Genomic DNA, 19,388 nt, shown 5'->3' on the forward strand with positions numbered 1-19,388 from the left:
TTGTGGGATATTCTCTTCCCCAACAGGAAATGGCAAAGAGCCCAGCAAAGCTGGTCACATGATCCCTCCTAGGCTCCGCCTACCCCAGTCATTCGACCGACGTTAAGGAGGAATATTTGCATAGGAGAAACCATATGATACCGTGGTGACTGTAGTTAAAGAAAATAAATTATCAGACCTGATTCAAAAACCAGGGCGGGCCGTGGATCGGACACACCGTTGGAGAAAGTAATTTATCAGGTAAACATAAATTCTGTTTTCTCCAACATAGGTGTGTCCGGTCCACGGCGTCATCCTTACTTGTGGGAACCAATACCAAAGCTTTAGGACACGGAAGATGGGAGGGAGCAAATCAGGTCACCTAGATGGAAGGCACCACGGCTTGCAAAACCTTTCTCCCAAAAATAGCCTCAGAAGAAGCAAAAGTATCAAACTTGTAAAATTTGGTAAAAGTGTGCAGTGAAGACCAAGTCGCTGCCCTACATATCTGATCAACAGAAGCCTCGTTCTTGAAGGCCCATGTGGAAGCCACAGCCCTAGTGGAATGAGCTGTGATTCTTTCGGGAGGCTGCCGTCCGGCAGTCTCGTAAGCCAATCTGATGATGCTTTTAATCCAAAAAGAGAGAGAGGTAGAAGTTGCTTTTTGACCTCTCCTTCTACCGGAATAAACAACAAACAAGGAAGATGTTTGTCTAAAATCCTTTGTAGCGTCTAAATAGAATTTTAGAGCGCGAACAACATCCAAATTGTGCAACAAACGTTCCTTCTTTGAAACTGGTTTCGGACACAGAGAAGGTACGATAATCTCCTGGTTAATGTTTTTGTTAGAAACAACTTTTGGAAGAAAACCAGGTTTAGTACGTAAAACCACCTTATCTGCATGGAACACCAGATAAGGAGGAGAACACTGCAGAGCAGATAATTCTGAAACTCTTCTAGCAGAAGAAATTGCAACCAAAAACAAAACTTTCCAAGATAATAACTTAATATCAACGGAATGTAAGGGTTCAAACGGAACCCCCTGAAGAACTGAAAGAACTAAGTTGAGACTCCAAGGAGGAGTCAAAGGTTTGTAAACAGGCTTGATTCTAACCAGAGCCTGAACAAAGGCTTGAACATCTGGCACAGCTGCCAGCTTTTTGTGAAGTAACACAGACAAGGCAGAAATCTGTCCCTTCAGGGAACTTGCAGATAATCCTTTTTCCAATCCTTCTTGAAGGAAGGATAGAATCTTAGGAATCTTAACCTTGTCCCAAGGGAATCCTTTAGATTCACACCAACAGATATATTTTTTCCAAATTTTGTGGTAAATCTTTCTAGTTACAGGCTTTCTGGCCTGAACAAGAGTATCGATAACAGAATCTGAGAACCCTCGCTTCAATAAGATCAAGCGTTCAATCTCCAAGCAGTCAGCTGGAGTGAGACCAGATTCGGATGTTCGAACGGACCTTGAACAAGAAGGTCTCGTCTCAAAGGTAGCTTCCATGGTGGAGCCGATGACATATTCACCAGATCTGCATACCAAGTCCTGCGTGGCCACGCAGGAGCTATCAAGATCACCGACGCCCTCTCCTGATTGATCCTGGCTACCAGCCTGGGGATGAGAGGAAACGGCGGGAATACATAAGCTAGTTTGAAGGTCCAAGGTGCTACTAGTGCATCCACTAGAGCCGCCTTGGGATCCCTGGATCTGGACCCGTAGCAAGGAACTTTGAAGTTCTGACGAGAGGCCATCAGATCCATGTCTGGAATGCCCCACAGTTGAGTGACTTGGGCAAAGATTTCCGGATGGAGTTCCCACTCCCCCGGATGCAATGTCTGACAACTCAGAAAATCCGCTTCCCAATTTTCCACTCCTGGGATGTGGATAGCAGACAGGTGGCAGGAGTGAGACTCCGCCCATAGAATGATTTTGGTCACTTCTTCCATCGCCAGGGAACTCCTTGTTCCCCCCTGATGGTTGATGTACGCAACAGTTGTCATGTTGTCTGATTGAAACCGTATGAACTTGGCCCTCGCTAGCTGAGGCCAAGCCTTGAGAGCATTGAATATCGCTCTCAGTTCCAGAATATTTATCGGTAGAAGAGATTCTTCCCGAGACCAAAGACCCTGAGCTTTCAGGGATCCCCAGACCGCGCCCCAGCCCATCAGACTGGCGTCGGTCGTGACAATGACCCACTCTGGTCTGCGGAAGGTCATCCCTTGTGACAGGTTGTCCAGGGACAGCCACCAACGGAGTGAGTCTCTGGTCCTCTGATTTACTTGTATCCTCGGAGACAAGTCTGTATAGTCCCCATTCCACTGACTGAGCATGCACAGTTGTAATGGTCTTAGATGAATGCGCGCAAAAGGAACTATGTCCATTGCCGCTACCATCAAACCTATCACTTCCATGCACTGCGCTATGGAAGGAAGAGGAACGGAATGAAGTATCCGACAAGAGTCTAGAAGTTTTGTTTTTCTGGCCTCTGTCAGAAAAATCCTCATTTCTAAGGAGTCTATTATTGTTCCCAAGAAGGGAACCCTTGTTGACGGAGATAGAGAACTCTTTTCCACGTTCACTTTCCATCCGTGAGATCTGAGAAAGGCCAGGACGATGTCCGTGTGAGCCTTTGCCTGAGGAAGGGACGACGCTTGAATCAGAATGTCGTCCAAGTAAGGTACTACAGCAATGCCCCTTGGTCTTAGCACAGCTAGAAGGGACCCTAGTACCTTTGTGAAAATCCTTGGAGCAGTGGCTAATCCGAAAGGAAGCGCCACGAACTGGTAATGCTTGTCCAGGAATGCGAACCTTAGGAACCGATGATGTTCCTTGTGGATAGGAATATGTAGATACGCATCCTTTAAATCCACCGTGGTCATGAATTGACCTTCCTGGATGGAAGGAAGAATTGTTCGAATGGTTTCCATTTTGAACGATGGAACCTTGAGAAACTTGTTTAAGATCTTGAGATCTAAGATTGGTCTGAACGTTCCCTCTTTTTTGGGAACTATGAACAGATTGGAGTAGAACCCCATCCCTTGTTCTCCTAATGGAACAGGATGAATCACTCCCATTTTTAACAGGTCTTCTACACAATGTAAGAATGCCTGTCTTTTTATGTGGTCTGAAGACAACTGAGACCTGTGGAACCTCCCCCTTGGGGGAAGCCCCTTGAATTCCAGAAGATAACCTTGGGAGACTATTTCTAGCGCCCAAGGATCCAGAACATCTCTTGCCCAAGCCTGAGCGAAGAGAGAGAGTCTGCCCCCCACCAGATCCGGTCCCGGATCGGGGGCCAACATTTCATGCTGTCTTGGTAGCAGTGGCAGGTTTCTTGGCCTGCTTTCCCTTGTTCCAGCCTTGCATTGGTCTCCAAGCTGGCTTGGCTTGAGAAGTATTACCCTCTTGCTTAGAGGACGTAGCACTTTGGGCTGGTCCGTTTCTACGAAAGGGACGAAAATTAGGTTTATTTTTGGCCTTGAAAGGCCGATCCTGAGGAAGGGCGTGGCCCTTACCCCCAGTGATATCAGAGATAATCTCTTTCAAGTCAGGGCCAAACAGCGTTTTCCCCTTGAAAGGAATGTTAAGTAGCTTGTTCTTGGAAGACGCATCAGCTGACCAAGATTTCAACCAAAGCGCTCTGCGCGCCACAATAGCAAACCCAGAATTCTTAGCCGCTAACCTAGCCAATTGCAAAGTGGCGTCTAGGGTGAAAGAATTAGCCAATTTGAGAGCATTGATTCTGTCCATAATCTCCTCATAAGGAGGAGAATCACTATCGACCGCCTTTACCAGCTCATCGAACCAGAAACACGCGGCTGTAGCGACAGGGACAATGCATGAAATTGGTTGTAGAAGGTAACCCTGCTGAACAAACATCTTTTTAAGTAAACCTTCTAATTTTTTATCCATAGGATCTTTGAAAGCACAACTATCTTCTATGGGTATAGTGGTGCGTTTGTTTAAAGTGGAAACCGCTCCCTCGACCTTGGGGACTGTCTGCCATAAGTCCTTTCTGGGGTCGACCATAGGAAACAATTTTTTAAATATGGGGGGAGGGACGAAAGGAATACCGGGCCTTTCCCATTCTTTATTTACAATGTCCGCCACCCGCTTGGGTATAGGAAAAGCTTCTGGGAGCCCCGGGACCTCTAGGAACTTGTCCATTTTACATAGTTTCTCTGGGATGACCAAATTGTCACAATCATCCAGAGTGGATAATACCTCCTTAAGCAGAGCGCGGAGATGTTCCAACTTAAATTTAAACGTAATCACATCAGGTTCAGCTTGTTGAGAAATGTTCCCTGAATCAGTAATTTCTCCCTCAGACAAAACCTCCCTGGCCCCATCAGACTGGTTTAGGGGCCCTTCAGAACCATTATTATCAGCGTCGTCATGCTCTTCAGTATCTAAAACAGAGCAGTCGCGCTTACGCTGATAAGTGTGCATTTTGGCTAAAATGTTTTTGACAGAATTATCCATTACAGCCGTTAATTGTTGCATAGTAAGGAGTATTGGCGCGCTAGATGTACTAGGGGCCTCCTGAGTGGGCAAGACTCGTGTAGACGAAGGAGGGAATGATGCAGTACCATGCTTACTCCCCTCGCTTGAGGAATCATCTTGGGCATCATTGTCATTGTCACATAAATCACATTTATTTAAAGCTTCCCCACATTCAGAACACAGTCTATCTGGTAGGTCAGACATGTTAAACAGGCATAAACTTGATAACAAAGTACAAAAAACGTTTTAAAATAAAACCGTTACTGTCACTTTAAATTTTAAACTGAACACACTTTATTACTGCAATTGCGAAAAAATATGAAGGAATTGTTCAAAATTCACCAAAATTTCACCACAGTGTCTTAAAGCCTTAAAAGAATTGCACACCAAATTTGGAAGCTTTAACCCTTAAAATAACGGAACCGGAGCCGTTTTTAACTTTAACCCCTTTACAGTCCCTGGTATCTGCTTTGCTGAGACCCAACCAAGCCCAAAGGGGAATACGATACCAAATGACGCCTTCAGAAAGTCTTTTCTATGTATCAGAGCTCCTCACACATGCGACTGCATGTCATGCCTCTCAAAAACAAGTGCGCAACACCGGCGCGAAAATGAGGCTCTGCCTATGATTTGGGAAAGCCCCTAAAGAATAAGGTGTCTAAAACAGTGCCTGCCGATATAATCTTATCAAAATACCCAGATTAAATGATTCCTCAAGGCTAAATATGTGTTAGTAATGAATCGATTTAGCCCAGAAAAAGTCTACAGTCTTAATAAGCCCTTGTGAAGCCCTTATTTACTATCTTAATAAACATGGCTTACCGGATCCCATAGGGAAAATGACAGCTTCCAGCATTACATCGTCTTGTTAGAATGTGTCATACCTCAAGCAGCAAGAGACTGCTCACTGTTCCCCCAACTGAAGTTAATTCCTCTCAACAGTCCTGTGTGGAACAGCCATGGATTTTAGTAACGGTTGCTAAAATCATTTTCCTCATACAAACAGAAATCTTCATCTCTTTTCTGTTTCTGAGTAAATAGTACATACCAGCACTATTTTAAAATAACAAACTCTTGATTGAATAATAAAAACTACAGTTAAACACTAAAAAACTCTAAGCCATCTCCGTGGAGATGTTGCCTGTACAACGGCAAAGAGAATGACTGGGGTAGGCGGAGCCTAGGAGGGATCATGTGACCAGCTTTGCTGGGCTCTTTGCCATTTCCTGTTGGGGAAGAGAATATCCCACAAGTAAGGATGACGCCGTGGACCGGACACACCTATGTTGGAGAAAAACAATTTTCAGTTTACTTATAGCATCAAATTTACCTCATTCTCGTGTCCTTTGTTGAAATGGATGCCTTTTCCATGAGAACATACTGAGGCTTAGGAGCATGCATGTGCCTTGAGCTATAGATGACAGCAGTATTTGCCACAATGTCAGTAACACGTGCACGCTCCTGATCCTACCCGAGTATGCTCTCACGGAAAGCAGCTAAGATGCAAAACGAAATAACAAAAGAAAGAGGTAAATTATAGCTCTTCCATTTCGCTTTTAACCCCTTAATGACCGGACCATTTTTCAATTTTCTTACCCTTAATGACAATGGCTATTTTTACATTTCTGCAGTGTTTGTGTTTAGCTGTAATTTTCCTCTTACTCATTTACTGTACCCACACATATTATATACCGTTTTTCTCGACATTAAATGGACTTTCTAAAGATACCATTATTTTCATCATATCTTATAATTTACTATAAAAAAAAATTTAAAATATGAGGAAAAAAATGAAAAAAACACACTTTTTCTAACTTTGACCCCCAAAATCTGTTACACATCTACAACCACCAAAAAACACCCATGCTAAATAGTTTCTAAATTTTGTCCTGAGTTTAGAAATACCCAATTTTTACATGTTCTTTGCTTTTTTTGCAAGTTATAGGGCCATAAATACAAGTAGCACTTTGCTATTTTCAAACCACTTTTTTTCAAAATTAGCGCTAGTTACATTGGAACCCTGATATCTGTCAGGAATCCCTGAATATCCCTTGACATGTGTATATTGTTTTTTAGAAGACAACCCAAAGTATTGATCTAGGCACATTTTTTTATATTTCATGCCACCATTTCACCGCCAAATACGATCAAATAAAAAAAAAAAACTTACATTTTTCACAATTTTAGGTTTCTCACTGAAATTATTTACAAACAGCTTGTGCAATTATGGCACAAATGGTTGTAAATGCTTCTCTGGGATCCCCTTTGTTCAGAAATAGCAGACATATATGGCTTTGGCGTTGCTTTTTGGTAATAATAAGGCCGTTAAATACTGCTACGCACCACACTTGTAATATGCCCAGCAGTTAAGGGGTTAATTAGGTAGCTTGTAGGGTTAATTTTTAGCTTTAGCGTAGAGATCAGCCTCCCACCTGACACATCCCACCCCCTGATCCCCCCTGACCCCCTCAAACAGCTCTCTTCCCTCCCCCACCTCACAATTGTCACCGCCATCTTAAGTACTGGCAGAAAGTCTGCCAGTACTGAAATAAAAATAATTTATTATTATTTTTTTATTTTTTTCATACAGTCTGCAGTGATGGATCCCCCCTTACCCCACAACCTCCCTGATCCCCCCCAATACATATCTCTAACCCTCCCCCTCTACCTATTTGCCGCCATCTTGGGTACTGGCAGCTGTCTGCCAGTACCCAATTTGCCCCCCAAAATAGTTTTTTTTTACTTTTTTATACTGAAATACTTGTTTTCTGTAGTGTAGCTGGCCCCCCTAAATGATCTATATCCCTCCCCCTCCCAGATCCCTTACTAAAGAACTAAGATCCCCCTGCATCTATATCGTTTTTTTTTTTTACTTTCATATTGATGCATAATTTGCGTGCGCGCGCACGCCACCCCGCCCCCCGCCGCAACCACCCCTCCGGTCACAACAACCGACAGTGTCAGATCGGTTTGGCTAACTGGGGGTCATATAGCCAAAAGATGCTCCCACCCACCTACGAATTTGTTAGCATCATTGGCCGATGCAGAGAGGGCCACAGAGTGGCCCTTTCTGCATCGGTAAGTAAAATAGTGGATTGCAGTGATGCCTCAATATTGAGGCATCACTACAATCCCTTGGAAGCAGCTGGAAGCGATCATGATCGCTTCCAGCACTTCAGAGAACAGAGGACGTACCAGGTACGTCAATTGTCATTAAGGGAGTATTTTTCTATGACGTACCTGGTAAGTCCTCTGTCATTAAGGGGTTAAAGGGACATAAAACCCACATTTTTTCTTTCATGATTCAGATAAAGCATACAATTTTAAACAACTTTCCAATTTACTTCTGTTATCACATTTTCTTCGTTTTCTTGTTATCCTTTGTTGAAAAGCTGGGATGTAAGCTCATGAGTGTGCATGTGTCCACAACACTATATGGCAGCAGTTTTGCAACAATGTTATACATTAGCAGGAGCACTAGATGGCAGCACTATTTCCTGTCATGTAGTGCTTCAGGCATGTGCACGCTACCTACCTAGGTATCCCTTCAACAAAGAATATCATGAGAATGAAACAAATTTGATAATAGAAGTAAATTGGAAACTTTTTAAAAATTGTATTCTCTATTTAAATAATGAAATAAATGTTTTGGGTTAACTGTCCCTTTAAGTGATAGTAAAGTCACAAAAACGATAATTCTAATGCATTAAGACTATTGTAGTCACAGTAGTAAACAAGCACCATTTAATTTAAAATAAAAAGCACATTCTCTTGCTTGTTTTTAATAAGTAACACTTTTGAGGGGTTAAACACATAGCGCTGCCGGGTCACTAGTGTGTAACAAATAAGATTATGTCATTTTACAACTATAATGAACCTTTAAAGCAGGGCTCGACAAACCCAGGAGCCAATGGCTCCTAACATTTTGAGTTACTCTCCATATATCTATATACAAATACCACTGTCTGGCTCCTAAAACTGTGTCTTGCTTCTAATTTATAAACAGATTTGTGACCCCTGCTTTAAAGCAACAGACTTTAGACTGCTACAGTTACCTCATGGCGCTCTCCCTTGTCCTCAGTCAGCAGAATAATGGCATCCGCTAGCGTTGTCGGCTGTGCTTCTACCTGCTCCACCATTACAAGACGGGAGCTGTAGATTGCCAGTATGTAGCCCAGAGGGTCTGCAGCTGAGCGTCTGTTGTTGCCACTTCCTGTGGGGCTGGAAACTAAGAAACAGGACAAGCGCAGGTCACACTACATATTCATAGACTCTGCCCGAGGCGTACAAGATGCTACCCACAAAGGTTAAAGGGGATATAAAGCTGAAACAGAGTCCCCAAAAATATTTTATTATTTTGTAGTACAAAAACTTTAAAACACATTCTTATTATGTAGTTTGCCTCCTTTTTCTGTAATTAAACTCTGAAAATTGTGTTTCTTTCTCAGCCCCCCATACAATTCCCAAAATAATCAAGAGCCTTTTAAAAGGGGTGTATTACTGAACTGCAAAAGAATGCATGTGCTGCAAAGAAAAACAAAAAACAGTGTGTGTGTGTATTTTAGTGGATTGCGTTTCTTTTTTTTTTTTTGAAGGATGTTGTTAATTAAATTTAATATAATTATTAAAGCATTTGTGTAGACCATTAATTAATCTATATACTTTCATATTAAAAGTATGTCTGAACCATATCACATTTTCATTAAACTAACAAAATGATTAGAAAGCGGTAGAGCATATTACAGTAACAAGGGCTCTGTAAACCTTGTACCTAGTTTTCAGTAGTTTTCTGTAGTTATAGGGAAGAGAGAGTCTTCCATAATTTCATATTTACCTTGAGTTGAGTTGGCGACGGACGTCTGCCAGTGGTTAAAGGCACAGCACACCACAGCATACTCCCCAGGCTCCAGCATAACATCACAACCAACAAACTTCTTAACTGCCCTTTTGCTGTGCGCCATAAGTCGGCCTAGCATCACCTTCCCAGGACCGCTATGAGATGCTCGGAAAACCATTATACAGAGGTCCAGAAGGTGGCTGTCTACAGTATCAGATCGCCTGCATGAGCAGAAACAAGATGTTTAACCCACTTGGCACAAAAACCCAACCCATACTTTATTTTTTTTTATTTCAGCTGGTCTCAGACTCTCTCACCTGCTGCCTTCCTGGAAGAGGGAGAATTCTAAAGCTGTGCGTTCCACAACTGTGAGAGACGTAACTGTCACTGGGATGGAGGCCTTGTTGGGGAAGGTGCCTTGGACTCTGACCTCGTGCCAATCTGTATGAATTTTACAGATGTCCACAGAATCAAAATACCTGATGGGAAGGAGAAGAGAAATGGGAAGAGTTACTGGAATATAGAATGGAGTGAAAGTGGCATAAAATAAATGCCACGGACTGTAATGTGGTGGACGAGGAACACTGTAAAACCTCTGTGATTGACAATACACTATTGTCAATTAGTTCTTCCGCCTCGCAGACGGAACATAAACATATACACAGGCGGCCTTCAGCTTGTTTTCATTTGCAGGAGTCTATCGTAAGAGGTTTTTGAGAAGAAATTTGGGCACTCTACCTTTGGAATTTTTTAGAAACGCTTGTTTTGTGGAGTTTGTATGATTTTATGTTTTAAAGGGACACTCAATCAAAATTAAACTTTCATTATCCAGATAGAGCTTGCCATTTTAAACAACTTTCCAATTTTACTTCCATTAACTAAATGTGCACAGTCTTTTTATATTTAAACTTTTTGAGTCACCAGCTCCTACTGAGCATGTGCAAGAATAAGTGTGTATGCATTTGTGAATGGCTGATGGCTGTCACATGGTACGTGTATGCATTTGTAATTGGCTGATGGCTGTCACATGGTACATGTATGCATTTGTGATTGGCTGATGGCTGTCACATGGTACGTGTATGCATTTGTGATTGGCTGATGGCTGTCACATGGTACAGGGGGAGTGGAAATAAACATAACTTTTAAAATTGTCAGAAAAAAAATCTACTACTCATTTGAAGTTCAGACTAAGTGCTAATGCATTGTCTTGTTATCTTGCATTTGTTGATTATGCAAATCTACTGTGTTGACTGGTCCTTTAAGTAAACTTTGAGTGAGTGACATGTTTTATTATATATCTAGTGACTAGTTTTGTCAAGTGCGTTAAACTTGTAATCTTTAGCATCTTGTAGTGCAGCAAAATGTATCTTCGTTTTTTCAGGTAGCACTGATTTCCCAACGGTTTGTTATACACAAGTCACATTGCTGACAACATACATCCAAGAGTTAAAAAAAAGAAAATGTCAGACTGCACTTTATGTGCAATGATGAATTACCAGCAATATCTCTCTGTGTGAGGATATGAAGTAGTTTTTTGTTCAGTATATCACAGACTTAAAGGAACATTATTTCAACATTTAGTGTTCTGGAAGATGTAAGTTATATGTTTAGGGATATACATCAGTAGGTTTCTTTGTTGTAATAAAAAGCATTAAGCAGTGGGTAGATTTTATATTTTATTCAGTTTTTTTTTTTTTTTTAAACTTCATTTGTGCAGAGTTCATTACTTCCTGTCACAGCCCACAAGAGGGCTGTAGTCTCTACAGGAAGGCTAAGGGGTAGCTTTTCTTTGCTAAGAGACAGCTATTGCAGCTGCAATCAGTTTATTTCCCATACTGAGTAGAGGACTTTTGCTGCAAAAATGTGACAATATAAGTTAAAGGAATATGAAGCCCTTATTACTCACATAGAGCATGCAATTTTAAATAACTTTCCAATGTACTTCTATTATCTAATTTGCTTTGTTCACCTGCTATCCTTTGTTGAAAGGAATACCTAGGTAGGCTCAAAAGCAGCAAAGCACTACTGGGAGCTAGCTGATGATTGGGGACTGCACTTATATGCCTCTTGTAATTGGCTTAACTGATGTGATCTGCTAGCTCCCAGTAGAGCACAACTGCTCCTTCAACAAATGATAAGAGAATGAAGCAAAATTGAAAAAGAAAATTTATGCTTACCTGATAAATTTATTTATTTATTGACACTATGAGTCCACGGATCATCTAATTACTATTGGGAATATCACTCCTGCCCAGCAGGAGGCGGCAAAGAGCACCACAGCTTCCCTCCAACCCAAGTCATTCGACTGAAGTAAAGGAAAGAAAGGAAAAACCAAGGTGCAGAGGTGTCTGAAGTTTATAACAAACCAACAACCTGTCTTTAGAACAGGGCGGGCCGTGGACTCATCATGTCAAGAAATAAATAAATTTATCAGGCATAAATTTTCTTTTCTTTCTAATGACACGATGAGTCCACGGATCATCTAATTACTATTGGGAATCAATACCCAAGCTAGAGTACACAGATAAGGGAGGGACAAGGCACGGAACCTAAACGGAAGGCACCACTGCTTGAAGAACCTTTCTCCCAAAAGTGGCCTCAGCTGAAGCAAAAGTATCAAATTTGTAGAACTTTGAAAAAGTGTGAAGAGAGGACCAAGTTGCAGCCTTGCAAATCTGTTTCACTGAAGCTTCATTTTTGAACACCCTTGAGGAAGCAACAGCCCTCGTGGAATGAGACGTAACTCTCTCTGGAGGCTGCTGTCCAGCAATTTCATAGGCAAAACGTATGAAACTCTTCAGTCAAAAAGGAAGAGACGTAGCCGTAGCTTTCTGTCCCTTACATTTCCCTGAGAGAACTACAAACAAAGCAGAAGACTGACAAAAATCTTTAGTCGCCTGTAAGTAAAATTTTAGAGCACGAAGGCGCAGTGAGAATTATGTCCCACAAGTTCCCATTGCTCTAAAGCCACCACTGCTCTACTGAAGAGACTGATATGGACTACGGCTACACCCTAGGACAAAGCAGCACAATCTTGCACTACTTAAAAAAATAATAAAATCTTGATTGAAGAATCTTTTTCTAACACCTAACTTTACCACTTCCTTGCTCTAACATAGGCAAAGAGAATGACTGGGGTGGGAGGGAAGGGAGGTGATATTTAGATAAAATATTCTTTATTAAACCACAAACCTCCTCCATATACATCTGATACATTACATGTGACATACAATGAGAAAGACAAAAGAAACAGCATAAGATTCATAAAAAAGAATATAAGGAGCTTTCAGCAGCAGAGTAGCTAGTACCTTACTCATAGTTGTATTCTAAGGATCTCGTAGTACTCTCCTAGGGACCATTCCTTGAGCAGGTTTGCCATTGAAGCTTTCTAACTTTGGCCTTAATCATTTATTCATAAAATATCAACAGTCAATCTAATCTACTACCTTTGCTGGGAGGTGATATTTAAAGGGACACTGAACCCAATTTTTTTTCTTTCATGATTCAGATAGAACATGCAATTGTAAGCCACTTTCTAATTTATTCCTATTATCATTTTTTCTTCGTTCTCTTGCTATCTTTATTTTAAAAAGATGACATCTAAGCTTTTTTTTTTAATTCAGAACTATGGACAGCACTTTTTTATTGGTGGATGAGTTTATCCACCAATCAGCAAGAACAACCCAGGTTGATCCCCAAAAATGGGCCGGCATCTAAACTTACTTTTTTGCATTTCAAATAAAGATACCAAGAGAATGAAGAAAATTTGATAATAGGAGTAAATTAGAAAGTTGCTTAAAATGTCATGCACTATCTGAATCACGAAAGAAAAAAATTGGGTACAGTGTCCCTTTAACAGCTTTGCTGTGGTGCTCTTTGCCACCTCCTGCTGACCAGGAGGTGAATATCCCATTAGTAATTAGATGATCCGTGGACTCATTGTGTCATTATAAAGAAATAGAAGTAAATTGGAGAAGTATCTAAATCATGTAAGAAAGGTTTTTGGTTTCATTTCCCTGTGCTGGTAGCTCTCTAGCTGATGGCAGTAAAACCACCGACATTATGCAAGAAAACGAGTTGTTTGCCGTTTTTAAAACAATCTGTTTCTTTTTAGGTTTACTTTGGTTTTTTTTTACTAATGGAGAACGGTTTCAAATCCCTTTAAAGTTTATTTATAGTGTGCAGACTTTTATAGCCAACAATGAGTTTTTACATTCCTACATGAAAGAAACAGCTTTAAATAAAATATTTTGAGTGACCTGGAATGTAGCTCATTTACTTAAAGGGACAGTCTAGTATAAATTAAACTTTCATTATTCAGATAGGACTTTTAATTTTAATCAACTTTCCAATTTTCTTTTATCATCAAATTTGCTTTTTTCTCTTGGTATTCTTAGTTTAAACTAAACATAGGTAGGCTCATATGCTAATTTCTAAGCCCTTGAGGGCTGCCTCTTATCACAGGCTTTTTAAATCTCTTTTCAACACAAAGAGACTGAAAGTACACGTGGGCCTTCTAGATAACACTGTGTTCAGGCACAGGGGGTTATTTAAGATTTAGCACAAAACAATGCTAAATTTAAGACAATAGATAATAAACTGTCACAGTCATGTAATCAGGGGGCTGGAAGAAGGTTCCTAGATACAAGGTAATCACAGAGGTAAAAAGTATATTAATATAACTGTGTTGGTTATGCAAAACTGGGGAATGGGTAATAAAGGGATTATCTATCTTTTAAAACAATAACAATTCTATGGTAGACTGTCCCTTTAAAATAGAATTCTGGTGTAAACTAAGGGCAACCTGTATATTCTTCAGAGGCAAATTTATTGTACTGTTTATATTTCTCATTTGTTCTGAGTGTTCTTATTTAATTTAAGGTTACTTTAGTTTGATTCTCACAGAGTTAATAAGATCTTGTTCTAAGAACTATTTATGCTAATTAACCCATTTGATGCAGAGGACGAGCTACGCACATCGCAGCCTGCAGGAGCATGACCAGCCCTTTACGCACGTAGTGACATCACAAAGGGGGCAGAACCAGGAAGCTTAGTGCAGCCGCAAGGGAGCTGGATGGGGGGAGGGGTATTCAAACCCCTCAATCTCAGCTCTCTTAGCAGCTGCAAACCTCCAAGACCGCTCATTTGAAAGAGAATCTTGGAGCAGTCATTTCAAGCAGATCTTTTTATTTTATTTATTTTTTTAAAAAGTAAAATAAAAAACATTGTGGATTTGCTTGGGGATGTTACATTATGTACACACACAGACTAGTCCCTGACTTAAAAAGAGATATAAATGTTGTCAGTAGCGTCCGGTGATCACTGTGGTAACCGTAGCGTCCGGTGATCACTGTGGTAACCGTAGCGTCCGGTGATCACTGTGGTAACCGTAGCGTCCGGTGATCACTGTGGTAACCGTAGCGTCCGGTGATCACTGTGGTAACCGTAGCGTCCGGTGATCACTGTGGTAACCGTAGCGTCCGGTGATCACTGTGGTAACCGTAGCATCAGGTGATCACTGTGGTAACCGTAAACAGCTTGCAAGAAAAAAATGCTTTTATTTCTGTACTATACAATGGAGCCTCTCTAATCTATATTATAACCCCCAAGATCCCATATGGGCCCCTATTGCACATGTGGCTGCCCATGATGACAATTTAGTCAGGAGATCCCAGTAACAGCAGTGGTCACAGGGTTATTTTTAATATTATTTACTAAAATCTATGTAAAAATGATAGTTTTATTTACAGTTTTTACTGCAGCTATCTCATATGCCATGAATTATAACTATAATAATGGTTATTGTTTATCTGCAGGGCCTGCTGAAAAAACAATATATAAATTTGTGTGGGTCCCTCACTGAAATTTGACTTACAATAGGGTTTAAATGTAGGTAGCAAAAAGCTCAAAATTGGCTCAGCGCTGGGTGTAGAAAAGTTTATTAGCAAAAGGGTTAATAATAATTATATAAAAAAAGGAGCAGTACCCTTATTCGGCCTTTAAATAATCCTTCGTCAACTCAACAAAGTGTTAAACTGATCTGTCTTTGTCAAGTATGTTTAAACATGACGGCACAAATTCAAATTTCACGATTCGGATAAAGCATTTAATTTTAAGACACTATTCCATTTACTTCCATTATCAAATCTACTTCATTCTCTTAGTATCCTTTGTTGAAAAGCTTACCTAGGTAGGATCAGCAATGAACTAGCTGCTGATTGGAGGCTACACAGATATGCCTCTTGTCCTATTCAGGTATCTTCCAGTAGTACATTGCTGCTCTGGTGCTGACTCATTTTTGAAGAAGTTAAACACATAGGTAGCACATTTTATTATTGCATTATTGATTGCATATAACATATTAGAGCATTTTCTTTTTTTGTTCTTTGATTGAATAGACAATGTGTTTAAAAGAACAAAAGATGTCTCACTAATGCCTGGCTTTATCAATAATACGCATCACACTTCTTTCTTTTCATTAGTCTGCAAGCACCTGATGTTTTTAGTCCTGTGGATGCAGGCTGATTAAAGGGACACTGAACACAATTTTTTATTTTGTGATTCAGCTAGAGCATGACATTTTAAACAACTTTCTAATTTACTCCTATTATCAAATTTTCTTCATTCTCTTGGTATCTTTATTTGAAATGCAAGAATGTAAGTTTAGATGCCGGCCCATTTTTGGTGAACAACCTGGGTTGTCCTTGCTGATTGGTGGATAAATTCATCCACCAATAAAAAAGTGCTGTCCAGAGTGCTGAACAAAAAAAGCTTAGATTCCTTCTTTTTCAAATAAAGATAGCAAGAGAATAACAGAATTTATGTTTACCTGATAAATTTCTTTCTCCTACGGTGTGTCCGGTCCACGGCTTCATCCTTACTTGTGGGATATTCTCATTCTCTACAGGAAGTGGCAAAGAGAGCACACAGCAAAGCTGTCCATATAGCCCCCCCTCTAGCTCCGCCCCCCAGTCATTCGATCGACGGTTAGGAGAAAAAGGAGAACCATAGGGTGCAGTGATGACTGTAGTGTACAAAAACAAAAATTTTAAACCTGACTAAAAGCCAGGGCGGGCCGTGGACCGGACACACCGTAGGAGAAAGAAATTTATCAGGTAAACATAAATTCTGTTTTCTCCTACATTGGTGTGTCCGGTCCATGGCTTCATCCTTACTTGTGGGAACCAATACCAAAGCTTTAGGACACGGATGAAGGGAGGGAGCAAGTCAGGGAACCTAAACGGAAGGCACCACTGCCTGTAAAACCTTTCTCCCAAAAATAGCCTCCGAAGAAGCATAAGTATCAAATTTGTAAAATTTGGCAAATGTATGCAGAGAAGACCACGTCACTGCCTTACAGATCTGTTCAACAGAAGCCTCATTCTTGAAGGCCCATGTGGAAGCCACAGCTCTAGTAGAGTGAGCTGTAATTCGTTCAGGGGGCTGCCGTCCGGCAGTCTCATAAGCGAATCGGATGATGCTTTTTAGCCAAAAGGAAAGAGAGGTAGCAGTAGCTTTCTGACCTCTCCTCTTACCAGAATAGACGACAAACAAGGATGATGTCTGTCTGAAATCCTTAGTTGCTTCTAAATAGAATTTTAAAGCACGAACCACATCTAAGTTATGTAACAAACGTTCCTTCTTCGAAACTGGATTCGGACACAGAGAAGGAACAACTATTTCCTGGTTAATATTCCTGTTGGAAACCACCTTTGGAAGGAAACCAGGCTTGGTACGTAAAACTACCTTATCTGTATGGAACACCAGATAGGGTGAAATACACTGCAAAGCAGACAATTCAGAAACTCTTCTAGCAGAAGAAATAGCAACCAAAAACAGAACTTTCCAGGATAGTAACTTAATATCTATGGAATGTAAAGGTTCAAACGGAACCCCTTGAAGAACTGAAAGAACTAAGTTTAGACTCCATGGAGGAGTCACAGGTCTGTAGACAGGCTTGATTCTGACTAACGCCTGTACAAACGCTTGAACATCTGGCACGGCTGCCAGACGTTTGTGCAACAAGACAGACAGAGCAGATATCTGTCCTTTTAGAGAACTAGCTGACAGACCTTTCTCCAAACCCTCTTGGAGAAAGGAAAGTATTCTTGGAATCCTAATTTTACTCCATGAGTAACCCTTGGATTCGCACCAACAGAGATATTTTTGCCATATCTTATGGTAAATTTTCGTGGTCACAGGCTTTCTGGCCTGAACCAGAGTATTTATAACAGATTCCGAAAACCCACGCTTAGATAGAATCAAGCGTTCAATTTCCAAGCAGTCAGTTGCAGAGAAACTAGATTTGGATGTTCGAAGGGACCCTGAACTAGAAGGTCCTGTCTCAAAAGGTAGCTTCCATGGTGGAGCCGATGACATGTTCACCAGGTATGCATACCAAGTCCTGCGTGGCCATGCAGGAGCTATTAGAATCACCAAAGCCCTCTCCTGTTTGATCCTGGCTACTAGCCTGGGAAGGAGAGGAAACGGTGGAAAAACATAAGCTAGATTGAACGACCAAGGCGCCACTAATGCATCTACTAATGTCGCCTTGGGATCCTTGGACCTGGACCCGTAGCGTGGAACCTTGGAGTTCTGACGAGACGCCATCAGATCCAAATCTGGAATGCCCCATAGTTGAGTTAACTGGGCAAAGACCTCCGGGTGAAGTTCCCACTCCCCCGGATGGAAAGACTGAAATCTTATGAATTTGGCCTTCGCTAGCTGAGGCCAAGCCAGGAGCGCATTGAATATCGCTCTTAGTTTCAAAATGTTTATCGGGAGAAGAGATTCTTCCCGAGACCATAGACCCTGAGCTTTCAGAGAGTCCCAGACCGCGCCCCAGCCTAAGAGACTGGCGTCGGTCGTGACAATGATCCACTCTGGTCTGCGGAAACTCATTCCCTGAGACAGGTGATCCTGAGACAACCACCAGAGGAGCGAGTCTCTGGTTTCCTGGTCCATTTGTATCTGGGGAGACAAGTCTGCATAATCCCCGTTCCACTGTTTGAGCATGCACAATTGCAGTGGTCTTAGATGAATTCTGGCAAAGAGGACTATGTCCATTGCCGCAACCATTAGACCGATTACCTCCATGCACAGACGGCTGAGGAATGGAACGAAGAACTCGACAAGGATTTGAAAGTTTTGACTTCCTGACCTCCGTCGGAAAGATTTTAATTTCTACCGAGTCTATTATTGTTCCCAGGAAGGGAACCCTTGTGACCGGGGACAGAGAACTCTTTTCTATGTTCACCTTCCACCCGTGAAACCTTAGAAAGGCCAGAACAATATCCGTATGAGCCTTGGCTCTGTGAAAGGACGACGCCTGTATTAATATGTCGTCTAGGTAAGGTGCTACTGCAATGCCCCGCGGCCTTCGTACCGCTAGAAGGGACCCTAGCACCTTTGTGAAAATTCTGGGAGCGGTGGCCAACCCGAAAGGGAGGGCCACGAACTGGTAATGCTTGTCCAGAAAGGTGAACCTTAGGAACTGATGGTGACTTTTGTGGATAGGAATATGCAGGTATGCATCCTTTAGGTCCACGGTAGTCATGTATTGACCCTCCTGGATCATTGGTAAAATTGTTCGAATTGTTTCCATTTTGAATGATGGAACTTTGAGGAATTTGTTTAGGATCTTTAAGTCCAGAATTGGCCTGAATGTTCCCTCCTTTTTGGGAACTACAAACAGGTTGGAGTAAAAACCCAGTCCTTGTTCTGCTTCTGGGACTGGGTGTATCACTCCCATTTTGAAAAGGTCTTCTACGCAATGTAAGAATGCCCGTATCTTTGTCTGGTCTAAAGACAAGCGAGATATGTGAAACCTTCCCTTTGGAGGAAGGTCCTTGAATTCTAGGAGATACCCCTGAGAGACAATCTCTAAAGCCCAGGGGTCTAGGACATCTCTTGCCCAAGCCTGAGCAAAGAGAGAGAGTCTGCCCCCTACCAGATCCGGTCCCGGATCGGGGGCCATCCTTTCATGCTGATTTGGTAGCAGCAGCAGGCTTCTTGGCCTGTTTTCCCTTGTTCCAGCCTTGCAATGGTTTCCATGCTGGTTTGGGC

General features: G+C 41.5%; 1 protein-coding gene across 2 annotated transcripts in view; it reads right to left on the bottom strand.

Moving 5' to 3' along the window:
- CAPN15 (calpain 15) overlaps positions 1 to 19,388 on the bottom strand; it is an 81,709-nt gene that overhangs the window by 11,123 nt on the left and 51,198 nt on the right. For both annotated transcript variants that reach the window (XM_053694810.1, XM_053694809.1), the window contains exons 8-10: positions 9,641 to 9,802; positions 9,321 to 9,544; positions 8,542 to 8,714 (exon numbers count right to left, since the gene is read on the bottom strand). In XM_053694810.1, coding sequence (XP_053550785.1) covers positions 8,542 to 8,714; positions 9,321 to 9,544; positions 9,641 to 9,802 — 559 coding nt within the window. The remainder of the gene's footprint in view (positions 1 to 8,541; positions 8,715 to 9,320; positions 9,545 to 9,640; positions 9,803 to 19,388) is intronic.

Source organism: Bombina bombina, chromosome 11 (assembly GCF_027579735.1).
Source record: "Bombina bombina isolate aBomBom1 chromosome 11, aBomBom1.pri, whole genome shotgun sequence".
NCBI lineage: Eukaryota > Metazoa > Chordata > Amphibia > Anura > Bombinatoridae > Bombina > Bombina bombina.